This window comes from Chiloscyllium punctatum, chromosome 7 (assembly GCF_047496795.1).
Source record: "Chiloscyllium punctatum isolate Juve2018m chromosome 7, sChiPun1.3, whole genome shotgun sequence".
NCBI classification, from domain to species: Eukaryota; Metazoa; Chordata; class Chondrichthyes; order Orectolobiformes; family Hemiscylliidae; genus Chiloscyllium; species Chiloscyllium punctatum.
This window is the reverse complement of record NC_092745.1, coordinates 51,023,304-51,048,099: the sequence shown is the minus strand read 5'-3', so window position 1 is coordinate 51,048,099 and position 24,796 is coordinate 51,023,304. Positions and strand designations below refer to the sequence as shown.

Below are 24,796 nucleotides of genomic sequence, written 5' to 3'. Positions count from 1 at the left end.
ATACAAAAGTTAACTTCAAATGCCTTTGAACCCCACCCCTCCAACCGTTACAAAGATAGAACACCCCCGGTCCTCACCTTCCACCCCACCAATCTCTGGATACAACGTATCACCCTCCCCCATTTCTGCCACCTACAGTCAGACCCCACCACCAGAGATATATTTCCGTCCCCACCCTTATCAGCATTCCACAGAGGTCATTCCCTCTGTGACTCCCTGGTTAGGTCCACACCCCCCACCAATCCACCCTCCACTCCCGGCACCTTCCCTCGCCACCGCAGGAAGTGTAAAACCCGTACCCACACCTTCCCCCCCTCACTTCCATCTAAGGCCGCAAAGGATACTTCAACATGTGGCAGAAATTTTCCTGCACATCCAAACACCTCATCTACTGTGACTGTTTCTCTCAATGTGGCCCCTCTACATTGGGGAGACGGGATGCTAATTCACAGAGTGTTTCATTGAATCTTAGAATCTCTATAGCGTGGAAACAGGCCATTCAACCCTACAAGTCCATACCCACCCTCTGACGAGTATCCCACCCAGACCCATTCCCCTACCCTATTACTCAACATTCCTCTGACTAATGCCCCGAACCTGTACATCCCTGAACGCTATGGGCAAGTTAGCTTGGCCAATTCACGTAACCTGCACACCTTTGGATTGTGGGAGGAAAACTGAGTACTGGGAGCAAACCTACCCAGACATGGGAAGAATGTGCAAACTCCACACTGACAGTCACCCAAGGCTGGAATCAAAACTGGGTCCCTGGTGCTGAGAGGCAGCAGTGCTAAGTACTGAGCCAATCAGAAAACATCTCTGGGGAACAATCACCCAACAACCCCACTGCCCTATGGCAGTAGATTTCAACTCCCGTCCTACTCTGCCAAGGACATGCATGTCCTGGGCCGCCTCCACCACGAAATCCTAGCCACCCGACACCTGCAGGAAGACAGTCTCATCTTCTGCCTTGGGAGCCTCCAACCACACAAGATCAATGTGGATTTCACCAGTTTCCTCATCTCCCCTCCCCCACCTTACCCCAGATCCAACCCTCCAACTTGGCACCGCCCTCTTGAACTGTCCTACCTGTCCTTCTTCCTTCCCACCTATCCACTCCACCCTCCCCGCTGACCTATCACCATCACCTCCACCTGCATCTACCCGTCGCCTTCCCAGCTACCTTCCTCCCCCAGCCCCACCCCCCTCCCCACCATTCCTGATGAAGGGCCTATGCCTGAAACGTCGACTCTCCTGCTCCTCGGATGTTGCCTAACCTGCTGTGCTTTTCCAGTGCCACACTTTTCAACTCGGATGTAAATGGTAAACCAATTTCACATATGAAAAACTTAACGTTGATGTTCCATAACTCTGGAAATACTCAATTATTTACGAATTGTAAAATCTTAAAATTATCTTGCATACATAATGTGATTAAACCTTGTACTGAGTTCCAGACTTCTCTCAGCTGTTCTGCCAAAACACTACACAATAGCTATTTACAAGTGTGTTTTTCACAAACACAAGGCTTTTATTTTTATTCATTCATGGGATGTGGGCTTTGCTGATAGGGCCAGCATTTATTGCCCATCCCTAATTTGAGAAGGTCGTGATGAGTGACCTTTTTGATCTGCCACAGTCTGTTTGCTGTAGGTAGACCTACATTGTTCTCAGGGAGGGAATTCCAGGAAAAGCACAGCATGTCAGGCAGCATCTGAAGAGCAGGCAAATCAACGTTTTGGGCAAAAGCCCTTCATCAGGAATTCTTGACCTGCTGTGATTTTCCAGTGCCCCTCTAATTGTAACTCTAATCTCCAGCATCTGTAGTATCCACTTTCGCCTAGGGAATTCCAGAAAATGGGCGCATTGACAGCGAAACATTTCCAAGTCAGGATGATGACTGACTTGGAGGAGAATTTGCAGGTGGTGGTCTTCACATGTATCTGTTGCCTGTGTCCTCCTAGATGGAAGTGATCATGGGTTTGGACGTTGTTGTCAAAGGATCATCACTGAATTTCTAAAGTGCTTGTTGTAGATGGTATATGTTCTGTGCATCAGTGATGAAGGGAGCAGATGTTTATAGATGTGGTACCAATCAAATAGGCTCCTGTTTCCTGGATGGTATCAAGTTTCTTGTGTTATTAGAGGTACCCTTATCCAGGCAAATGGGGGAATATTCTACCACACTCCTGATGTGCGCCTTGTAGATTGCGGACAGGTCTTGGGGATTCAGGAGATGAGTTACCTGCTCCAATATTCATAGCCTCTGACCTACGTTGTAGCCGCTATATTTATGTAAATAGTCCGGTTCAATTCAGTTTGTGGGCAGTGGTAACCCATGAGTTTTTGATAGTAGTAAATTCACTGATGGTAATGCCATTGAATTCAAGGGACAATGGTAACATTTTCTATTATCGAAGGTGGTTGTTGCTTGGAATTTATGTTTTGTGAATATCACCTGCCACTTTAAGGTTTGTGTGCCCATGTTTATAGAACAGCAGCAACTTACTTTTATAAAACACACAAAGGTACCCCAGCATATCCAAAATGCAATACTCTCTACATTACCCACTCCCTGTACTCAAATAATTAAAACTGATGCAAGAACTCTGGTGCTAAAATGCATACTACTGAACACACAGTTGTGAATAGTGAGACATTATGCAATCCATTCTAAATGTTGAAACTCTACTAAGCAGAAAACTACAGAGACCATTCCGAAACATAACTCAATCTCTCACATGGTATGAAAGTCATAAATAAACTCTCACATGGTATAAAACTCACGAACTGTTTTTATTTGAAAAGAACTGTTAGAATGCAAAAACACCCAGAGACAGAAAGGCTGACTTTGACTGTTAAGCTGCTTTTTCCGGCAATATCCATCTGAACCCAAGGTGTGAATAAAAAAAACCACATTGTTCAGGCACAGCTTCAAATTTCAAAGAAAAATTGCATTTGTTATTTAAAATTACTGTCGCTCATTCAATTCTGTCGAGCACCGCCATTCTGGAAACTGTTAGCAATGTTTTGGGAGATTGAACACAACCTCAAATCTTTTTGCATGGTCAGAGGGCGGTTAGCAGAAAGTTCTTTTTAGCCGAAGGTTGATGGAGCATGTCGTTCCTGGGTACAAGGAGTGCATAATGTAGAGAATATTGCATTTTATTTCTAAAAAGAGGCAACAATAGCTTAAACCATTGACAACCAGTGGGAGGATATAGCAGGGGAAGGCTTTGGATTACTCCTAACACAGGTTCAGCAGTTACAGTGGTTAACTTGAATACTGCAAAGTTGTGATCTCTACAGTTCAATTTTGTACAAGGTTTGATGATGATTGGTGATTAAAAGATACATTTTATCCTAAATTAGATTAGGTCATTGACTTAAATTGCTAATTTCCCATCATCATAAACTACTTAGGTGTTGTGTAAACTGTTCTGCTTACTAGTTTATGCATTGCTGTTTCTTCCTATACTCAATGGCATTCTCCACACACCGTGCATGCTGAGTAAACTATTGCATCTGCCAACTCATCACTAATGGGGTGGCTCAGTTTTCAAACTTGTTGTTAATTTGAACATGGCTTCAATGTTGCACACAAGAACTGTGGGTGTATTTGAACTGAATGTTATTGCTATTTGTTCAGTAAATATCATTCAAGCTACCTCCACAGTGTCTCCCAAAAGATCAAGTCACTTTTTAATCTAACGTAAGAAAGAAAGCATCTCTTGGTATCAGCTCTAATACTTGGTGTTTTAAAATGTCCCACAATCAGAGGGATGAGTCCCATTTAACTACATTAGCATGATATACTGGAAGGATAACGTTCACAGATGAAACTGACTTCTTATTCAATATTTTAATGTGATTTTTGTGCATTATCTGTAACTGTAAAATAGTTGATCTACCTTTTGTAGTCAAAATCCAAAGTGAAACGTAATAGGGCAGTATTGCCTAGTGGTATTATTGCTATACTATTAATCCAGAAACTTGGCTCATGTTCTGGGGACTTGGGAATTAAGAGTCTAATGATGTTGATTATCAAAAACCCATCTGGTTCACTAATATCGTGTTAAAAATTTCACGTGTGCACACTGTCCAAGCAAAAGGAATTGGGTTATGTTGTGAATCCCTTATAACCAAATCACTTGCTTGCACTCATTGATCAAGCTTATGCTTGACGCTTGGTCCTGAAGGACTCTGTAGGAGCTGCACTGTTGTAAATTGCACTTACTGGCAGAATCACAGCAAGTGGAAAATACTAAACTCATTTTATTTACATTTCCCCAATGGAGAGGGCAGCAGGAGACGATGAGGAAGGATCTCATAGAAACCTATAAAACTCTAACAGGACTAGACACAGCAAGTTTATTCTTGGTGAACAGGGAGCCCAGAATCGGGGCTGACGGCTTAAGGAAAAGAGGTAGGCCTCTCAGGACAGAATGAAGAGAAATTTCTTACCGAAGAGATAGCGAGCCTGTGTAATTCTCTTCCACATAAAACTAATGAAGTGAAACATTGCAGATTTTCAGAAGAGATACAAATATAGTTTAGATTAGATTCCCTACAGTGTGGAAACAGGCCCTTCGGCCTAACAAGTCCACACCAACCCTCCGAAGAGCAACCCACCTAGACCCATTCCCCTACGTTTTACCCTGCACCTAACACTCCGGGCAATTTAGCACTGCCAATTCACCTGACCTGCACATCTTTGGACTGTGGGAGGAAACCGGAGCACCCGGAGGAAACCCATGCAGACACTGGGAGAATGTGCAAACTCCACACAGACAGTTGCCTGAGGTGGGAATTGAACCCGGGTCCCTCGTGCTGTGAGGCAGCAGTGCTAACCACTGAGCCACCGTACCACCCTAGTTCTTGGTTCTTGGGTCGAAAGGGATTAAAGGATGTAGGGTAAAAGCAGGAAGGAGGTATTGAATTGGATGATCAGCCATGATCATATTGAAGAGTGGGGCAGACTCGAAGGACTGAATGGCTTTACTCCTTCATTGTGTGTGTCTATGAAAGGTTCGATTGAATCTGCACTTCTCCAGCACTTGTAACCTGTTTGCAAAAATGTTATAACCAACCTGACTGTTCCCACTGCCCTCCTGGTTTCCAACATTTTTCTGTTCAGTTCTGTGGCAGTAATAAACGTAACCAGTACTTAATGCTGGATAGTTTGAGTGTCTGGATAGTTTGCAGCATACAAGTTCAGACATCTGTTTGAATCTTATTCTGTATTTTTTACTCTGCTGTTTAGTAATTAACTTGCTGAAAGTTCAATATGCTTTCAGTGGCTGCAGGGAAATTGAGTTGTGATGATCAGTAACTTTATTAATTCTCAGGAAATGATACATTTGCTAAAAAAAATTGGCTTGAATTAATCTCTTACTAATAAATTCAAAGAAGAATCACATTTCATTCTAAACATGAAGTCTGATTTTTCTCTCTATAGAAGCTACTGGACTTACATAGAACATAGAACATAGAAGAATACAGCGCAGTACAGGCCCTTCGGCCCTCGATGTTGCGCCGATCAAAGCCCACCTAACCTACACTAACCCACTATCCTCCATATACCTATCCAATGCCCGCTTAAATACCCATAAAGAGGGAGAGTCCACTACTGCTACTGGCAGGGCATTCCATGAACTTACGACTCGCTGAGTGAAGAACCTACCCCTAACATCAGTCCTATATCTACACCCCCTTAATTTAAAGCTATGCCCCCTTGTAATAGCTGACTCCATACGTGGAAAAAGGTTCTCACTGTCAACCCTATCTAACCCCCTAATCATCTTGTACACCTCTATCAAATCACCCCTAAACCTTCTTTTCTCCAATGAAAACAACCCCAAGTGCCTCAGCCTTTCCTCATAGGATCTTCCTACCATACCAGGCAACATCCTGGTAAACTTCCTCTGCACCCGTTCCAGTGCCTCCACATCCTTCCTATAGTATGGCGACCAAAACTGCACACAATATTCCAGATGCGGCCGCACCAGAGTCTTATACAACTGCAGCATGACCTCAGGACTCCGGAACTCAATTCCTCTACCAATAAAAGCCAGTACGCCATATGCCTTCTTCACTGCACTATTTACCTGGGTGGCAACTTTCAGAGATCTGTGTACATGGACACCAAGATCCCTCTGCTCTTCCACACTACCAAGTAGTCTACCATTAGCCCAGTAATCCATCTTTTTATTACTCGTACCAAAGTGAATCACTTCACACTTAGCTACATTGAACTCCATTTGCCACCTTTCTGCCCAGCTCTGCAGCTTCTCTATATCCCGCTGTAACCTGCCACATCCTTCCTCACTGTCTACAACTCCTCCGACTTTCGTATCATCCGCAAACTTGTTCACCCAACCTTCTAACCCTTCCTCCAGGTCATTTATAAAAATGACGAACAGCAATGGTCCCAAAACAGATCCTTGCGGAACACCGCTAGTGACGGCACTCCAAGATGAACCTTTGCCATCAACTACTACCCTCTGTCTTCTTCCAGAGAGCCAATTCCTAATCCAAACCTCCAACTCACCCTCAATGCCATATCTCTGTATTTTCTGCAGTAGCCTACCATGGGGGACCTTATCAAACGCCTTACTAAAATCCATATATACCACATCTACCGCTTTCCCCTCATCTACCTCCTTAGTCACCTTCTCAAAGAATTCAATAAGGTTTGTGAGGCACGACCTGCCCTTCACAAAACCATGCTGACTATCCTTGATCACATTATTCCTATCCAAATGTTCATAAATCCTATCCCTTACAATTCTCTCTAAGACTTTGCCCACAACAGAAGTGAGACTCACTGGCCTATAGTTACTAGGATTATCCCTACTCCCCTTCTTGAACAAGGGAACCACGTTTGCTAGCCTCCAGTCCTCTGGCACTACTCCTGTCGACAAAGAGGACACAAAAATCAAGGCCAATGGCTCTGCAATCTCCTCCCTTGCTTCCCAGAGAATCCTAGGATAAATGCCATCAGGCCCAGGGGACTTATCTATTTTCACCCTTGCCAGAATTTCCAACACCTCTTCTCTACATATCTCAAAGCCATCCATTCTACTTATTCGTGCCCCAGTATTCATATCGACAACAATGTCCTGTTCCTGAGTGAATACTGACGAAAAGTATTCATTCAGCGCCTCCCCAATCTCTTCAGCCTCCACACGCAACTTCCCATTACTATCCTTGATTGGACCTATTCCTTCCCGAGTCATTCTTTTATTCCTAACATACCTATAGAAAGCCTTAGGGTTTTCCCTAATCCTACCCACTAAGGACCTTTCATGTCCCCTCCTTGCTGCTCTTAGCTCTCTCTTCAGGTCCTTCCGGGCTACCTTATAACTCTGAATCGCCCCTATTGAACCTTCACGCCTCATCTTTACAAAGGCCGCCCTCTTCCATTTAACAAGGGATTCCAACTCCTTATTAAACCACGGCTCCCTCACACGACCCTTTCCTCCCTGCCTGATAGGTACGTACTTATAGGACATTCAATAGTTGCTCCTTGAACAAGTTCCACATATCAATTACGCTCTTGCCTTGGAATCTACTTTTCCAATCCACACATCCTAAATCATGCCTCAACGCATCATAATTTCCCTGCCCCCAGCTATAACTCTTGCCCTGTAGTACACACTTATCCCTCTCCATCACTAGAGTAAAAATCACTGAATTGTGGTCACTGTCTCCAAAGTGCTCACCTACCTCTAGTTCTAATACCTGGCCTGGTTCGTTACCCAGAACCAAATCCAGTATGGTCTCACCTCTTGTTGGCTTATCTACATATTGTGTCAGGAAACTCTCCTGCACACATTGCACAAACACTGACCCATCTAACGAACTTGAGCTATAGCTTTCCCAATCAATATCAGGAAAGTTAAAGTCTCCCATAACAATCACCCTATTACTGTCACTCTTCTCCTGAATCATCTTCGCAATCCTTTCTTCAACGATTCTAGGACTATTAGGAGGCCTGTAAAAGACTCCTAACAGGGTGACCTCACCTCTCCTATTCCTAACCTCAACCCAAACTACCTCAGATGACAAATCTTCGTCCATCTTCCTTTCCACCGCTGTAATACTATCTTTGACAAGCAAAGCCACACCCCCCCCCCCCTTTTACCCCCACCTCTGACCCTACTAAAACATTTAAACCCTGGAACCTGCAACAGCCAATCCTGTCCCTGATCTAGCCACGTCTCCGTAATAGCCACAACATCGAAGTCCCAGGTACCAACCCACGCTGCGAGTTCACCTACCTTATTTCGTATACTTCTGGCATTAAAGTATACACACTTCAAGCCACTCTTCTGTTTACAGGCACCCTCCTTTAAGATTGATGCCATATTCCTAACCTCCCTACACTCCAGGTCCTGCACCCTAAAGCTACAGTCTGGGTTCCCATGCCCCTGCAGAGTTAGTTTAAACCCCCCCCAAGAGCACTAGCAAACCTCCCCCCAAGGATACTGGTGCCCCTCAGGTTCAGGTGCAGACCATCCTGTTTATAGAGGTCCCACCTTCCCCAGAAAGAACCCCAGTTATCCAAGTACCGAAATCCCTCCCTCCTGCACCATCCCTGTAGCCACGCATTTAACTCTTCTCTCTCCCTATTCCTCGACTCTCTATCACGTGGCATGGGTAACAAACCAGAGACAACAACTCTGTTCGTTCTAACTCTGAGCTTCCAACCTAGCTCCCTAAAAGCCTGTCTAACATCCTCAGCCCTCCTCCTACCTATGTCATTGGTGCCAATATGGGCCACGACTTCAGGCTGCTCCCCCTTCCCCTTAAGGACCCGGAAAACACGATCAGAGACATCACGTACCCTTGCACCTGGGAGGCAACATACCAAACGTGAGATTCTCTCGTTCCCACAAAACCGCCTATCTGTGCCCCGAACTATCGAGTCCCCAATTATTATTGCTCTGCTCTTCTCCACCCTTCCCTTCTGAGTAGCGGGGACAGGCTCCGTGCCAGAGGCCTGAGCCCCGTTACTTACCCCTGGTAAGTCGTCCCCCCCACAAGTATCCAAAACGGTATACTTGTTCTTGAGGGGAACGACCACAGGGGGTCCCTGCACTGGCTGCTTCCTCCCAGTCCCCCTCACTGTCACCCATCTATCTGCCATCTTTGGAGTTACTACTTCCCTATAGCTCCGATCTATGACCCCCTCTGCCTCCCGAATGATCCGGAGTTCATCCAACTCCAGCTCCAGTTCCCTAACACGGTCTTGGAGGAGCTGGAGATGGGTGCACTTCCTGCAAGTGTAATCAGCAGGGACGTCCATGGCATCCCTCACCTCATACATGTTGCAGGAGGAATATTGCACTGCTGAGTTCCTCCAGCATTTTGTTTTTGTTTCAGTATTGAAAAGCATTGTATTCTCATGCAGAGTCCCATTTCATGAAAGTAACTATTAACTCGATAATCTGTTGCTTTGAGATTGCTACTTCTCTGGTCTTGCAATATTTTGAGTTAATCCAGTATTGATCATCCTACTAATTCACTACTACCCTTTTGCAGAGGAGTTCAGGATTAGAACAGTCGAAGAGGTGAAGTACATGAAAAATGTGAACCGGGAAGAATCTGATTGGTCTGAGAAAGGACATGCTGGTCATGAAGATGAACAGAAAGTTGCTGCCAGGAACCAGGAGAACCTGGTAAGGACAATAATGCTTTTTCAATAAATCTGTAGTTCCAAGCCAAAAGAAGCACAAACCAGTGAAGAGAGAATTCAAAACCATTTCTCTCCCTATTGTGACCTTGTTTAACTTCAGAGTTGGTTTTGTTTCATTTTGGTAAACACTTGTTAAACGTTGCAATGCTACTATTTTAATATTGAAGCAAGTGCTGTCATCTGGCATTTCTCTCAGTTTTCTATCATAACTTCAGAAGACCACCAGAACCCGCAGAATAGCTTTATAATTGATTACAAGCGGCGTTTGATGTGGGAGACCCTATGATCTTCTGCCAGAATAATGACAGGAAATGAAGGGAACTTGGAGAAAATTCTCTTGTTCAGGACTTTTTTTTATATATGTGAACAAGGAAAGAACAATATTGTTGATTGCTCCTGTACAATACTGGGGAATGTCAGAGTCCAGATATGTTTTGTACTTTATAGCACAGAGATGGCAAATGGCTCTCTGTGATCACCTTCCAAAGCTAGCTGCTTAAGAGGTTGTGAAATTCATTCTTTCAATAATGAACATAGTGCAATGCCCTTCAGAAGATTTGAATACCTCCCTGTGTTCTTTCATCTTTGATGCTGAAACAGGTCAGGCTGACAGCAGAAAACTGGATAAAAGAACCTTGATTTTCTTTTTGAAAGAGAGAAGGACTCGGTGGTTCTGGTTACATTTCTGGAGAGAGAACCAAAATTAACAACTCAGGTTGGGAGGTGCACTCTGGCTCATCCTGATTGGAGACAATCCTCAGAGTGAGAGGTTTGTAAGTTGAAGCCCCACTCCAGGACTCGTGCACGGAAATCCCAGTTGCTGCACTGCTAAAAATGCCATCTTTTTAGATGAGGCATTAAACCATCTGTATGCTGTCACCCAGATCCTGACTGATTGGGGGGGAAAAAAAGAGTGATACAGTCGTAGCGTCCATATTTCGGAGCCAGGAGGACTGGGTTCAAGCCCCAGCTGTAGCAGCGATGTGTCATAATCAACCTGTTTAGATACTTTTAAGAAATACCTACCCCTAAGGAAGGTATGGAATGATTTTTCTTGGCCTGTTACTTACTAGCCTCCAATATTTATCTTCCTTTGTGCTAGCTATGACTCACATTGACTTCAGTTTAACAAGGGTTCCTTGGTTGTTCGCTTAATGTTAAGAGTAGTCAACCTTGCCTTACCACTAGAATTGATCACCGGTCCGTGTTTCATCCAAAATTGAAGTGGTTTGCTTTGGCAAGAACAATCAAAATGTAGCAGTTCCTCAAACAGGGAATGTCTGTGGAGTTCTAAGATGCAGTGGGCTCTAGGTGTCTGTCAGAAAAACCTGGTGTACAGGTTTGGAAAGTATTCAAGAAGGTACTGTCCTTCAGGATGCTCGCCTTTATTGTCAAATGTAATGAGCATAAATGTGAGGATGTAATGCTTTTTTTAAACAGAGAACTGGAAACACCACTTCTCAGATACTGTGTGCAATTTTGGGTCTCTATTTACTGAAGGATGTGATTGTGAGGTTTACTGAGTTGATACCTGGAATGAGTGAGTTGTCTTAGGTTGGACACGCTGGGCTTCTTTCCATAAACGTTTTGAAGAGCAAACTGTGACTTGATTGAAGTATGTAAGATGTTGAATGGTCTTGACAAGGGAAGGTGGAAATGATGTTTCCCTTTGTCGGTAAATCCTGAACTAGGGGAGGTGGTTTTAACAATTAGATGTCTCCCTTTTAGGACCTAGAGGAGAAGAAATGTTGTTACGTGACTTTAAAGCTTCATGCCTCAGAAGACGGTACAAGAAAGCTAATTTACTTATTTGCAAAGGCAGAGGTAGATCGATTCTTGTTATCGGTTATCAGGGAGTTTGAATGACAAACAGTCCAGCCAGGATTTTATTGATTGGCAGACCAGGCTTGAGGGGGCCATATGTTTGCAAAGAGCAAACTATTTTAGTGATGCTGTTTAAATCAGTGATTTGAATTGCACTTATTTCATAGCTTGTTTTGAACAAACACATGAAGATCTAATTTCTGTTCCAGATGCGGATTGAAATAGGTAGTTGAGATATTGGGGATTCAGATGGACCGCAGCTTTGTATTTGTTGAGCTGTACAATACCTTCAAATGCAATATGAGTCATTAAATTTACTCAACGGTCCAGACTCTGCTGCAGTGACACCAGGAGTCTTGTTAGAGCAAAGATTGATTCAAGGCCCTTTCCAGGTGACTGATTAAGCTAGGGATTCCAGTTTCAAATCACTTTGTACTTATTAAATTAATTTTAAAGGCCCCATGTTTCAGTTTGAAAACAGTGAATCTGTCCAATGAGAGCTGTATGCAGTATATCTTGTGAGCTACCTATAAGTGACCAGAAACTTGCTATGTTTACTTCTTCCTGACAGAATCAGTTCATTTGCCAAACCTGCTGGTTGGCCTATTAGGTATTAACTGTGTTTTCCTTTTATCATTGATCCAACATAACAGAATTTGTGAACTTCAATCAGTTGCACAGTTTAAATTCTTTGGAAGTTAGCTTTTCTGAACAGTAATTTACTAATCTAACATACACCACACTCCTCAAGAGTGGTAGAGGCAGAAACCTTGATAACACTTGAAAAGTATTTAAACATATGCTTGCAATGGCAAGGCATTCAAGGCTATTGAACATAGAATACAGTAACAGATGATTAGTTGAAACTGTTCAGCTTAATAAGAAGAATGTTGTTCTCTGCTTGTGATGTCATATTGTGGACTCTTAGTATTTTGGGACATATGGAAGCTGGGGTACTGTGGCCAGATTTTAAATTTTAAAAACTAATGCGCAATGCTAAGGCTATGATTGTTCAACATCAAAATCTGAAACTTGATGTTTTGGGGGTCTATAGTGAAGAAGAAGGCCCTTCACCCATTATTTTTGACTAATGCAGTCTTGATCACATGACTTTTCTAATTCCTTTTTCCTAGCACGTGGCACATTAACCTTGAATACCCTGGCATTGGAAGTCTAAATCTAAAAATTTTTTTTAACATGTTATGAGGCTTTCTGCCTCTACCATCCTTGTAGGTGGTGAGCTCCAGATTCCCACCACCCTGTGGGTGGAGGGAAAAAAAAGACCCTGTCAACCCATTTGAACCCCCTGCCCCTTAGCTTAAATCTATGCCCCCAGTATATGATCCCTCCACCAACGGGAACAATGTTCCTTCCTGTCCACTTTATGTCCTGCATAAATTATGCATCTCAATCATGATCTCCCTGTTGACTTAGTGTCAGAAAAGACGACAATATTATTGGCAAATTTAAGAATTTTATCATCAAAAAGGATGTTGTGATGAAATAAAGAATGCATAAGTTTGCACGTTTGAGCTGTGTCCCACTATCCCTACAAAATCGCTATTACATTTTACAAGTTTGATGCGACTTATAAATGTGTTTGGCATGTCCTAAGATGTGTTGTCCCAGTCTAAATGGTTTCCTTCCTCATCTGTATGTGAGGATACTAGTAAGAGAGGGCCAAACTAAGACACGCACAAGAATTCCTAGAATCATGGCATTCTAACTGGTACTCTATCAACAAGCACGTTGAGTTAGACCCCATCTACCACCCCCTGAGAAAAGGAACAGGAAGTGAATACACAGGAAATAATATCACCACAGGAAATGACATCACCAACCCAAAGAAACCCAAACATGTAAATAGAAAGCAGGAATTTTCAGCATTGCTTCGCCTGATGCCCACTGAAGATGTTACCTAGTAGGGTGACGTAACGTCTGGAAGTGAACTTTGCAGCTCAGCGAGCAAACCTACATCCAAAACCTCAACCTGAGCTACAAATCTTTTCAAAACTCGCTGTGTCCAAAACTATAGGTCATAGGTTTAGGGTGAGAGGGGAAAGATTTAAAAGGGATCAAAAGGGCAACATTTTCATGCAGAAGGTGGTGTGTATATGGAATGAACTGCCAGAGGAAGTGCTGGAGGCTGGTACAATGACAACATTTAAAAGGCATCTGGTGGGGCATATGAATAGGAAGGGTTCAGAGAGATATGGGCCAAATGCTGGCAAATTGGACAAGCTTAATTTGGGATAGTTGGTCAGAATAGATGAATTGGATCAAAGGGTCAGTTTCCGTACTGTACAGCTCTATGACTCTATGATTGATAGTCATCACATGGTTTCCATTAGGCTAGTACTTTAGTGTTCTCTTTCATTTCTTTGGGGGGATACATTGATTTATATTCACAAAACTAGTTTGATAACCTTATAATACAGATTGTGAAGCACTTTTGATTTGTAGTCACTGTTGTAATGTAAGAAAAATGAAGGATACTTTGTATGCAACAAACTCCCACAAGCAGCCACCAGATGAATGACTGACTAGTTAATCTGTTTTTACTTGTTGGTTGACATCAATATTAGCAAAAGCACTGGGGAGAACCCACCTTTTTCTCTTCAAAATAGTTGCACTGGGCCTTTTACATTCTACCCAGAGGATAATAAGACCTCGGTTGAACACCTTATCCTAAGTGTGACTGATTTAGCAATACAGCACTCACCTCGTATTGTATTATGCAATGTTAGCTTTGATTGGGTGTTAAAATCTCCAGTGAAAATGAATTCACCTGAGAGGACAGCTCCCAAGGTCAAGCTTGATTGCAAACTTCAATTCCAGGCCGTAGATAATCTTTCTTTCTGCTTTTTACACTCTCTCTGCACAGAAAGTGTCTGACCTCTAGCTTTAAAGCTGAAAGTATGACTGTTGCCAAGAGCTTGCTACAAGATTAAATAGTAGGTATAAACCTTTGATAGAAAGTATTAATGCATCAGTGAGTTGAATCAGCAGTGATATAATTTCAGGTAAAATATTTGATTTTTGTTTACTATCTTGGTACTCATCAAGCTGTTTTCTCTGCATTGAATATACAAGCAATTGACATTTAATGTATTAATGCCTCTTTTCCATTCTATCCCATTGCCCAGACTGAGCCTGTATTTTAATCCAATGAGCCATAAGTCCTTTGATTAAAATTTAGGGTATATGATTAAATGAGCAAGATCAAAAACAGAATGAATTCTCATGTTAGTTAACGAAATATTGAAAGTATAATTGATGGGTGGGAATGGATGCATTCGCAAACTAAATATTAGGTTGCTCAAACAAAATACAATAAGTGCAAGGTAAAATATATTGACACTCTTTAAAGATGCATTATGTCAACATTTTAAAAACAATACTGTGTAGAAGCTTCAGACAAAGGAAACCAGTAATGCTTCAGTATATCTGGCTATGAAGGTGGATGAGTAAATGTCCCTCTTCTCGTTAGAAAAAGGTTCATGTTGAAATGAGACTAAGAATGCAGTTTGTCCAAACAGGGTACTAAGGTGCTTCACTGAAATCACTGTTGTCCTATCAAGTTTAAATTTTGCATCCTGGTTTTGGACTTGGGGAAGCTAAAACATAGCTTTGTATTGGCAGTAGGCACATGTACTGATTCCAAGATCATCTAATTGGTCACTCAGGTTGGATGATTTCCGTGTCCTTTTCTCCTTGTTGAACTTCTTGGTTCGAGATTAAAAAATTCAAATTCTATCCTCAGACAGTGTCCTAACACTTCAAAGGTGCACGCACTATTATGGTGATGACACAACACCCAATAACTCAATAATACAGCAAGATCCCAACAATGACATAGATAAATGATTAGATGTTAAATTTGTCGCCCCCACTCTACACCAATGTAAGTTGAGTGGTGAGTTAAAATATCAACCTGAAACAATAGGCAACTTATTATATCATAGTGCACTCTCTCCCTCTCTCCCACCCTCTCCCCTTCTCTTTCATTACCACCAACCCACACCCCCTGGCCAATGCACAATACCTTCTGATGACTCAAGTCTCCAGAATGGGGCTTCCACAGACAGTCAAGATTAGAGTGGTACTGGAAAAGCACAGCTGGTCAGGTAGCAACCGAGGAGCAGGAAAATTGATATTTCGGGCAAAAGCCCTCATCTGACTCAAAGGTGATTGTTCACCTGCTTGAGCAAAGGCTGAAGCACTTTACCAGTCATTACCCATTCATCTCACAGATGTGTTTTTGCTGCTTAATTTGCAGAGCTGTGCTGTGATGACTGTGTACCACAAGATGGTTTATCGTTTATCTTTTGTTCGAGGGAGCAATGCAAGCATTAATGAGCAATGTAGCCTACTGTTTGAATTCCGATGTGTCATGGCAGCTTGTTAACGAATTTCTAATTTGACTTGGAACTGTCTGCTGGCTGTCAGTACAGGAAATGGTCCAGGCATCTCACTGCAACCTTATCGGTCCGCTAATGTTCCTGAACGTCAATACTGTCTCAACTCATTGAACACTGCAAAAAAAGGGAGATTGTTTTATGGAGGAAATTAAATGTATCTGCAGGCATCATACTAGCTAAGATGGAACGGGTTACTGCTGGAGATTACAACATGAAAGAAGTGGGGTGTAAATTGTTTCTCTTGTTTTTTCTAGATCCAAGTCAATAGGGGTTGATTAGCAAACCCAGTGCCTCCCAGATAAGGAAACTTGATGCTGTTGATTTTCAGGTTAATTTCTAATGTAGACCACTTTTGCAGTTTCCCCCTTCAAGAATCCAGTGACAAAATTGGTCCAGGCATATTGCAAATGGTGGTTTTCATTCAACTTTTGTGGATTTATTGAATGCCTCAAATGCACATTATTTATACTGCTCAGTTAAGTTGCATAGCTGTGAATTGCTGTGGTTTTCGTGTGTCTGAATCTCAAGCGATTGGAAAGGAGGCAAGATAGCTTTACATCTCACAGTCTGTTGAAGAAGCAGTATTCCGAGTGCCATAGGTGGGCAGAATTGTGTGTTGGATTATGTATAGTGCGGGGGTTGGATGTGATGGTTAGTGATTCATCAGGTTGTAATCATTCATCCTCAACAAGTTTAGCGCTTGTGTAGGATTTACAAGCACTTTGTGTAAATATATTCCTTTAGACTACATTGATGTAATTCCATGAAGAGCATTCATAATTCTACATGCATAGAGAATAATTTATGTAGATATGATAGAAAAGGTAGTTTTGAATGGAGAAGACCAGGCTAAAACTTTGTTAAATTTGTTGCAACCAATGATGTACTTGCAATTCAGACTCTTGCTGTATCACAAATGACACATTTAAAGTTTCCATACAACTAATTGCATTTCCTCATAACCTTGATCTTATTTTCCAGCTGCTCAGCCTGTCTCTCACAATATATTTACAACTCAATTTCCTGTGCTGTTAGAATTATCTGCAAGATCTTTGCATCTGAGCTAAGTCTCAAGAATTGTGTTTTTGCTAAAGAGTTTCTCAGGCTCGCATTAAAAATGTGCTTGCTGTATGACTCAGCCCCCTTCTCTGGTCACTATTTTGAATCCCAGCCCATTGTCCATCTCGTGTAATCTTTCAGCCTCCTGACTTTGACCTGCTGCCCACTTACTTCAGTGCTTTGCTTGTCTGACACGTTTCTTACCTCTCGAAAGCCTTTGTATCTGTGATGTTCTGATACCTCTATTAGTCAGACAAACAAAAGATGTCTGTGCTACTGGTTTGCAGTTGTGTTCTATGTCCTTTATTCCTACTATTGTAATCTCAACACACATCACCCACCCCCATAGCCTGGCTCCATGCAGTTTTGTTTTAGTCATAGACTCATTGTCATCCAGTCTGCATCCACCTTGCTAAATGAATTCCACTTACTGGCACTTGGCCCATATTTTTGAATGTTCTGATGTTTCAAGTATCCGTCCATAATTTTTTTTTGAAAGGTCATGAGGTTTCCTATAACTACTGCTGTCCAAGGCAGTGTGTTCCCGATTCCCACTATTGTCTGAGTGAATAAACCTTTTCCTCAAATCTCCTTTAACAGACTCCATGACGTTTAATTGTCTTTTCCGCATTACAGCTCAAAAACTCATTTCTGCCAGGAGTTCTCCGAGCAGACAAGCAGGAGGCTGGAAGAACACAGCAAGTCAGGCAGTATCAGCAGGTGCGGAAGTCAACGTTTCGGGTGTAACTCCTCTCTGAGCCCCATCTATGTCGTTATTCAACTGATTTTTGACTTCCGTGAGGAGTTTAATGACACACAACTCATAGTCCAACTGCTTCCCGGTACAGCTAACTATTGAAACTCTTAATATGGAATCTACCCATGTCACCTTAACACATTTATTGATCCACAGTCCCTGTTTGTAATCTTTTGACCTCCTTTTCAAAGCTCCAGAACTGTCCTGAACGACCTATTGAAAACCTGTCAAGATTAGAGTAGTGCTGGAAAAGCACAACAGGTCTTGCAGGTACTGTCCAGGTACTGTTGGACAGAATTGAATGTTGCCCCCTACCAATTCTTGGTACTGTCTTGTGTGCTCTAAATCGTACTCTCTAGGTACGCTGGCTAGCTCAGTACAAAACAAAATCTTGATTTCATCACAGAATAACATTTCAGCAGCGATTTCGAGAGGAGGAAAAATGAATTTGTAAAGATCTGTCTGACGGTAACACCGTCTAAAGGCAAATAAGGAAACAACTGTTCACCAAAACCCCAATGACACTTGCAAAATTCACCACTACTGAGGACACCATAGGAACAGGAGTAGGCCATTCAGCCCCTCAAGCCTTTTTTACCATTCAGTGAGATCAGGTCTGATCTGTGGCCAAACTCCAAATAAATGTCCTTGGTCAATATCCCATATACTTAATGAAAATTTATCTCCGATTTCAAGTTAACAACCAACCCTGCATCGACTGCCATTTGTGGAAGAGAGTTACAAACATCTACCATCCTTTGTGTGTAGAAGTGCTTTCTTACATCTCTCTTAAATGTTCTGACCCTAATTCTCAGACAATGCCCCCTAGTTCTAGAATCCCCAACCAGAGGAAATAGCTTATCTTTATCTGCCTGTTTTTTCCCTGTTAATATCTTGAAGACTTTGATCAGATTATCCCTTAGCCATCTAAATTCTGGAGAAAACAGGCCTAATTTGTACAATCCCTCCTCATAACCTAATCCCTGAAATCATTCTAGTAAACCAACATTGTACTTCACCATGTCCTTTCTATGGTGCAGTGCCCCAATTTGGTCACAGTACTGCAGGTGGGGTCAAAGCAGCAAATTGTACAGCTGCAGCATAACTTGTGCATCCTTATATTCCATTATAAAAGCCAGTATTCGATTAGCTTTCTTGATTAATTTCTGTACTTATGTGTGACATCCTAAAGATCCATGCCCCTAAACCCAACATCTCTTTGGACTTCAAGAAAGTGCCTTCTATCAGGTACAACTCTACAATTAAACATTTGTGGTCTCATGTCAAAAGTCTTAACACCGCATGAATTCTAAGGACTTCTAAGCTGCATAGCCTTTATTCTTTGTACCAAATATTATCTCCTTTGTCAACTTATTACTTGTGTTTGTGTGAGAATTTGTTGTGACAGTTTATTACTTTTCTTTGGGTTGGTAGATAGTAAAATTCTTCCTCCTTTCATGTCAGAGAGTCTTATAATTGGTTCCTTTGATTTGATCTATTTAACAGCATTTTTCGGTTGTCATTTGATATTGCAGCATGTTAAAAAGAAATGAAAATACATGGAGTGTCAAACCAAAAGGGACTAAAAAGACAAGATAACTTACCTCCTCTTCATCAGGTTGTAATGCTATATATTTAGCCCCTTCGCATAAAATCACAGCATTTAAAAAATTTTAAATATAAAGGTTATGACTTTGTAAGGCAAGTGAATGAAATCTGTTGTCCAGTCCACTTAATCTTACTCTACGTGACTTTAGATGTTTTTGAATCCCTGTTTGAAATGCTTCATATGGAAGATTTATCAATAATCACTAAATAAATGAGTCAAGATTTTTCAACATTCCGTAATTAAATCAAATGAAGATCAATTTGCAGTTACTTGATTATGTGCTTTCCCCTTGTTCCCATAAATCGTTCAAAATGTGTTTTGTTAGTTGAAATATTCTCTTTTTCTCTTCCACTTGCAATTGTTTTATTTCGGTTACTCATGGGCGTATTTTCCTTGTTGTCAATCATTCCTGCCAATAGACTTTGGCTTGGAAAATTATGGAGTCACATTTCATCAGCTCTCCATTCCATTACATGTTTGCACAGGGGTACTGTTAATATAGTCACAAATGTTGGGAAAGCTTAATGAATATTACATGCAAATCAGTTTATGCAAAATTTGATGTGATTTGTGTACAGTGTCCATCCAATAAACATTGGTATTAAAGGAGCAGTGACATTTTCAGGGAGTCTTTTCTTAATAGTAATGGTAACCTCTTTGACAATTGTTAACAGCAAACAAAATTCAGTGAGCCTGACAGGAACTAATTTTGACTTCAGTATCATTCTAGATTTTGTTTTGAAGTCTCTGGCATTGCAGTTTGAGCCCACAGCCTTCTGAGTTGGAGCACTGTGTATGATGATAGGGTCTGGGCTAACATCTGGGTGTAATATTTAATTTTATAACTCAGATGCTTTTATTCAAATGCTTCCATTACCTCAATCCCTCCTTGTCTCTGTAAGCCCTTCCACATACAACTGACCACGATCTTTGCCCTCCTCCAGCATAAAGATTAGAATTAAAAGAAAGTTTGCCACAGATATTGAGGATTCAACGTTGGCTGGGTCCCGAGAGAAGGATAAAAATTGCAGGAGGGAAATTTTTTTTAAAAGGCAATTAGAAAAGCTAAGAGTGATTCAGACACCATTTGGTGGGTAGAATAAGGGGAAATCCAAAGAGGTTTTGTTTAAAAGAGCAAAGGAATAATTAAGGGAAGAGTATCAGGAACCACAGTGGTAGGGTGGCAAATAGTGAAGAGGATAGCTCTAAATTATAGGAAGCTATCAACAGATCGATCAGCTGGACAGAGCAATGGCAAATGAAAGTCCGCCTGGAACAGTGAGGTAATAGACTTGGAAAGGACTAACAAGGCAAGGGATAATGATATGAATAGTAGGACCTTGGGAAGCACTGAACCACGGTGGGACCTTACTGTACATGGGTTGGTGATGATTTACCACGGTAGATTCGCCGCCGATGATTAGCCACTGCCGGTTCGCCACCAGCGTTTTTCTACTGGGGTTATTTGACCTCTGGAGACTACATATATATATGTACTGATTGTTTTTCCTCCTGCCTGTTCTTTCATACTTCTCAGTCTCCTTTATTTATACAACTACATACTACATACTGATTTAAAAAAAAGGTAAAATAAATATCATTTTATTGGTTTATATATAAAAATGAGTTGCAAACTTTAACTAGAAAAAGGAAATATATTTTTAAAATCTTTATAAAGGCAGCAAAATCTCACATTAATATTAAACAATGAAATTTCATTTCATTTGATAGTTATGCACTATTCCTCGAAGATATTCCAAACAACCTCCTTCACCGTATTCAAGAACAATTTTTTAATTCTATCGTCTGCGTCTTGATACTTTTTTAGCTTTATTTGTGGTGGCCCTATTGTTCACATCGCCAAAACTTAATACTTGAATCACTCTTGGATAGTTTGATCCCTAATGAAGGGCTTTTGCCCGAAATGTCAATTTTACTGCTCCTCAGATGCTGCCTGAACTGCTGTGCTCTTCCAGCACCACTAATCCAGAAAGATGGTTTATATAAAACCAGCGTGGTAAAACTTCTTATTTCCATGTTTACTAATAATTTCTGTTTGCATACTAAAAATTTCTGTTCCAAAAAATACAAGCTTAAAAAAACTCTCCAGTAACGAAAATAAGTTGTGACTGAAACAATGCAAACACTACCTTAACCAATGTAACGACAATTTTTTATACCACCAATATTCAAAATATACGACTTGCTTGCGGTGCCAAATCGTCTTCAGTGGCTAATGGGCGGTGGCTAAGCATCCTCGGTGGTCAAAGGGCAGTGGCTAATCGTCGGCGGCGAATCTGCTGTGGCGAATAGGTAAGATGGTGAGAAGGCATGTGGGATATTTGCCTTTATTAGCCAAGGCATAGAATATAAGAGTGAGTGGTTATGCTGACCTGTACAAAATGCTGGTTAGGCACCAACTGGAGTGCTGCGTGCAGATCTGATCACTAATGAGAAAGACACAATTGCCCAAGAGATGCTGCAAGGTGATTTACCAGGATGCTGCTGAGACAGGAGGGTTTGAGCTATCAGGAAAGATTAGACAACCTGAGGTTATTTATCTTGAGGTAGTGGAGATTGAGAAGGGACCTGATGGAGGTGTTCAAGATTAAGGGGAGTAGATAAGATGGATAGCAAGGCAATTTCTTTTCCATTAGTTGTGGAATCAATAACCAGGGGTCACAGATTTATGATGAACAGTAGAAAATTGTGCAAGTCTGGAATTGACTACAAGAAAGGGTGGTTGAGTCTGAAATTCTCTTGTTTAAGCAGTACTTAGATATTCATTCCCATTACATAGGCTTCAAGGCAATGAGCCAAGAGTTAGAAAATGGGATTAGTTGAACTCTCTGATCTTTTTTGACTATACAGTTGGTCAAATGGGTTCCTCTGTGCTTTTAAACATCTGAGTCTACAAGTTTTGACCTCATGGATATTTCCAGTTACCATTGCTGCATCAAAGGCTGCCATGCAATCAGCTGCTTCAATCGCAAGTTCTAGAAATCCATCCCTCTGTCTCTGCCTCTCTGCTTTGCCTTTCTTTTAAGGAGCCCCTTATGCTTTCAACCGACCGTCCTAATAGTCATTGTGTCAGATTTTGCTTAATAACACTTTAGTAAATGTTTGGGACTTGATGGGGACGGGGTGGGGTGGGGGGATGGTGGGGGAGGCGGGCGGAGGTTGGATACACATGACTCTTACATTTAATTTCAACATAAATCACTGAAAAAAAATGATGCAAATTTGCCTTTAAAAAAACTTACCAGCAGGGAGCCTTCTCACTTTCACGCTCAACTCTCTACTCTGATATGGTGTTATTTGAGGAGAAATTGACTAGGAATTGAATCAACTGTTGATATTTATTGTGGCCATTCAAGTGAACAACAGGTGTATTTACATTGAGGTTAATAAGTTTCTTTTAAACCTGTAATGATTGAACAGAATAATACAGTCAATTGTGGTATTTGAGGTATTTTTTTTTGCCAGGTTATCGAAGTGTGTGTTCAAAAGCTGCTGCTTAAAACAAAGCTTGCTATACCTCCACCACAAGGATTGCAGTGTTTCAAGAAAACAGCTCACAACCACCACCACTATCTCCGGCAGTTGAGATGGCTCATAGCGTATATACTCGAGTAAACGTCGATCTCATGTAAACGTTAACTCCCTATTTTTGGCCAAAACATTTATATATCCCATGTAAAAGTCAACCCTAGTTCTTCACAGACAACAGATCAGTATTTGTGAATCAAGGTGTTATCCTGTACATCAGTGTTACGATGACGAAATTAATTTTTTTTCATGATATTGTGTGTTTTGATGTACAATTTGCACCATTTCGGTGTGAATGTTTAAGACGCATCAGGTCAGAGTCAGGTGACAACCTCCCTTTCTGCACCGCTCAGCTGAGCTCAGTTCGCCTGAGGAATTCATGGAATACAGTCGTATACCTAGTTGAGGTTTTGAAACTACTTCATCATTTTGCATGAAAACGCCCTCCAGATAAAACAAAAGATATGCAGCAGTGTTTAAACTGGAAGTTATTGAGATTGCAGAGAAGACAAATAACTCTATAGCTGTAGGAGAAATTTGTGTTTCGAAGAAACTTGTGAGAGTTGGAGAAAGGTATCGAACCAACTTCAGACAATGCCAAAGTGAAAGTGTGCCAACAGAGGTAAACTTGTGTTTTCTCTCGTTAATTGTTTAGAGATCAGTTGGGCTTATCGTGACACAGTATTTTGGACTGTAGCGTGAATTTCAGCCCCTCAAAAGTAGTATCCATGTAATCGTCAATCCCATAAATTGAACCTTCAAAAAAAAGTCTAAAAAATTTGACTTCTCCATGAGAATATATGGTAAATGCGAGCTGAAACAGTGACAGCTACATACCATGAATAAATTAAAATTTTGTTTGGAGCTGCATGTAAGATGCCATACCCCTTTATGGCCATAAGTTCCACTTTTCCTGAATAGGCACATTCTGAGGTCAGATTAAAGCTAATTCCTGTAACATTTGAATTGTCTTGTGCATGTTAAGTACAAGAATAATTTTATAAACATAACTCTTTTGGTGATATGTGTGGATAATGTGAATTTGGGTTGTGTGAATGGGTGAGTTTGGGCCTAGTACAAGTCCTGGTTGCATTGGCAGTGGCTGCATCAGTGGGATGGGTCTGAAGCGTACTCTGGGCAGCAGTGGAGTGTTTGGGCCGATGGGTTACATGGCAGCATTTGTAGCATCAGCGTTGGCAAGGTTCAGTGAGGACTAATAGTGATGAGGACATCGGTGGAGATGGGAGAGCGGGGGAAGAGTGGGTGACTTTTATTCCAGCAGCAGTGACATGAAGAAGGGGACTCTTGCCTGGCCACCAGGCCCATGACGGAGCACTTAACAAGAAGGACTCTACAGTTATGATTTGGAGATGCCGGTGTTGGACTGGGATGTACAAAGTTAAAAATCACACAACCTCAGGTTATTGTCCAACAGGTTTATTTGGAAGCACTAGCTGCTCCTTCATCAGGTGGTTGTGGAGCATAAGATTATAAGACACAGAATTAATAGCAAAAGTTGACAGTGTGATGTAACTGAAATTATATATTGAAAAAGACCTGGATTGTTTGTTAAGTCTCTCATCTTTTTAGAATGACCATGTTGGTTTCAGTTCTTTCTTATGGAAATCACATAACTTTTTTTTAAAGTTACATTCTCAAGTGAACTTTAACACTTGGTGTCATGTCAGCCCAGATAATGCATTGAAGATGTGAGGTGCCCTCTGTGAGACTACCTGTGCCACAATGTTCACACTGATTCGAATCTAAAAAATGGATTTACAGAATCTTGCATGGATTCATGCAGTTGACATGTATACTCAAACTGTCAGGAAATATATAAATGCCAGATTTATCAACGGCACCCACAAGGTAGAGCA

At 41.5% G+C, this 24,796-nt stretch overlaps 1 protein-coding gene across 2 annotated transcripts in view; it reads left to right on the top strand.

Annotated features, from left to right (window-relative positions):
- LOC140479633 (uncharacterized protein C1orf21-like) overlaps positions 1 to 24,796 on the top strand; it is a 200,018-nt gene that overhangs the window by 109,421 nt on the left and 65,801 nt on the right. For both annotated transcript variants that reach the window (XM_072573531.1, XM_072573530.1), the window contains exon 3: positions 9,547 to 9,683. In XM_072573531.1, the coding sequence (XP_072429632.1) occupies positions 9,547 to 9,683 (137 nt within the window). The remainder of the gene's footprint in view (positions 1 to 9,546; positions 9,684 to 24,796) is intronic.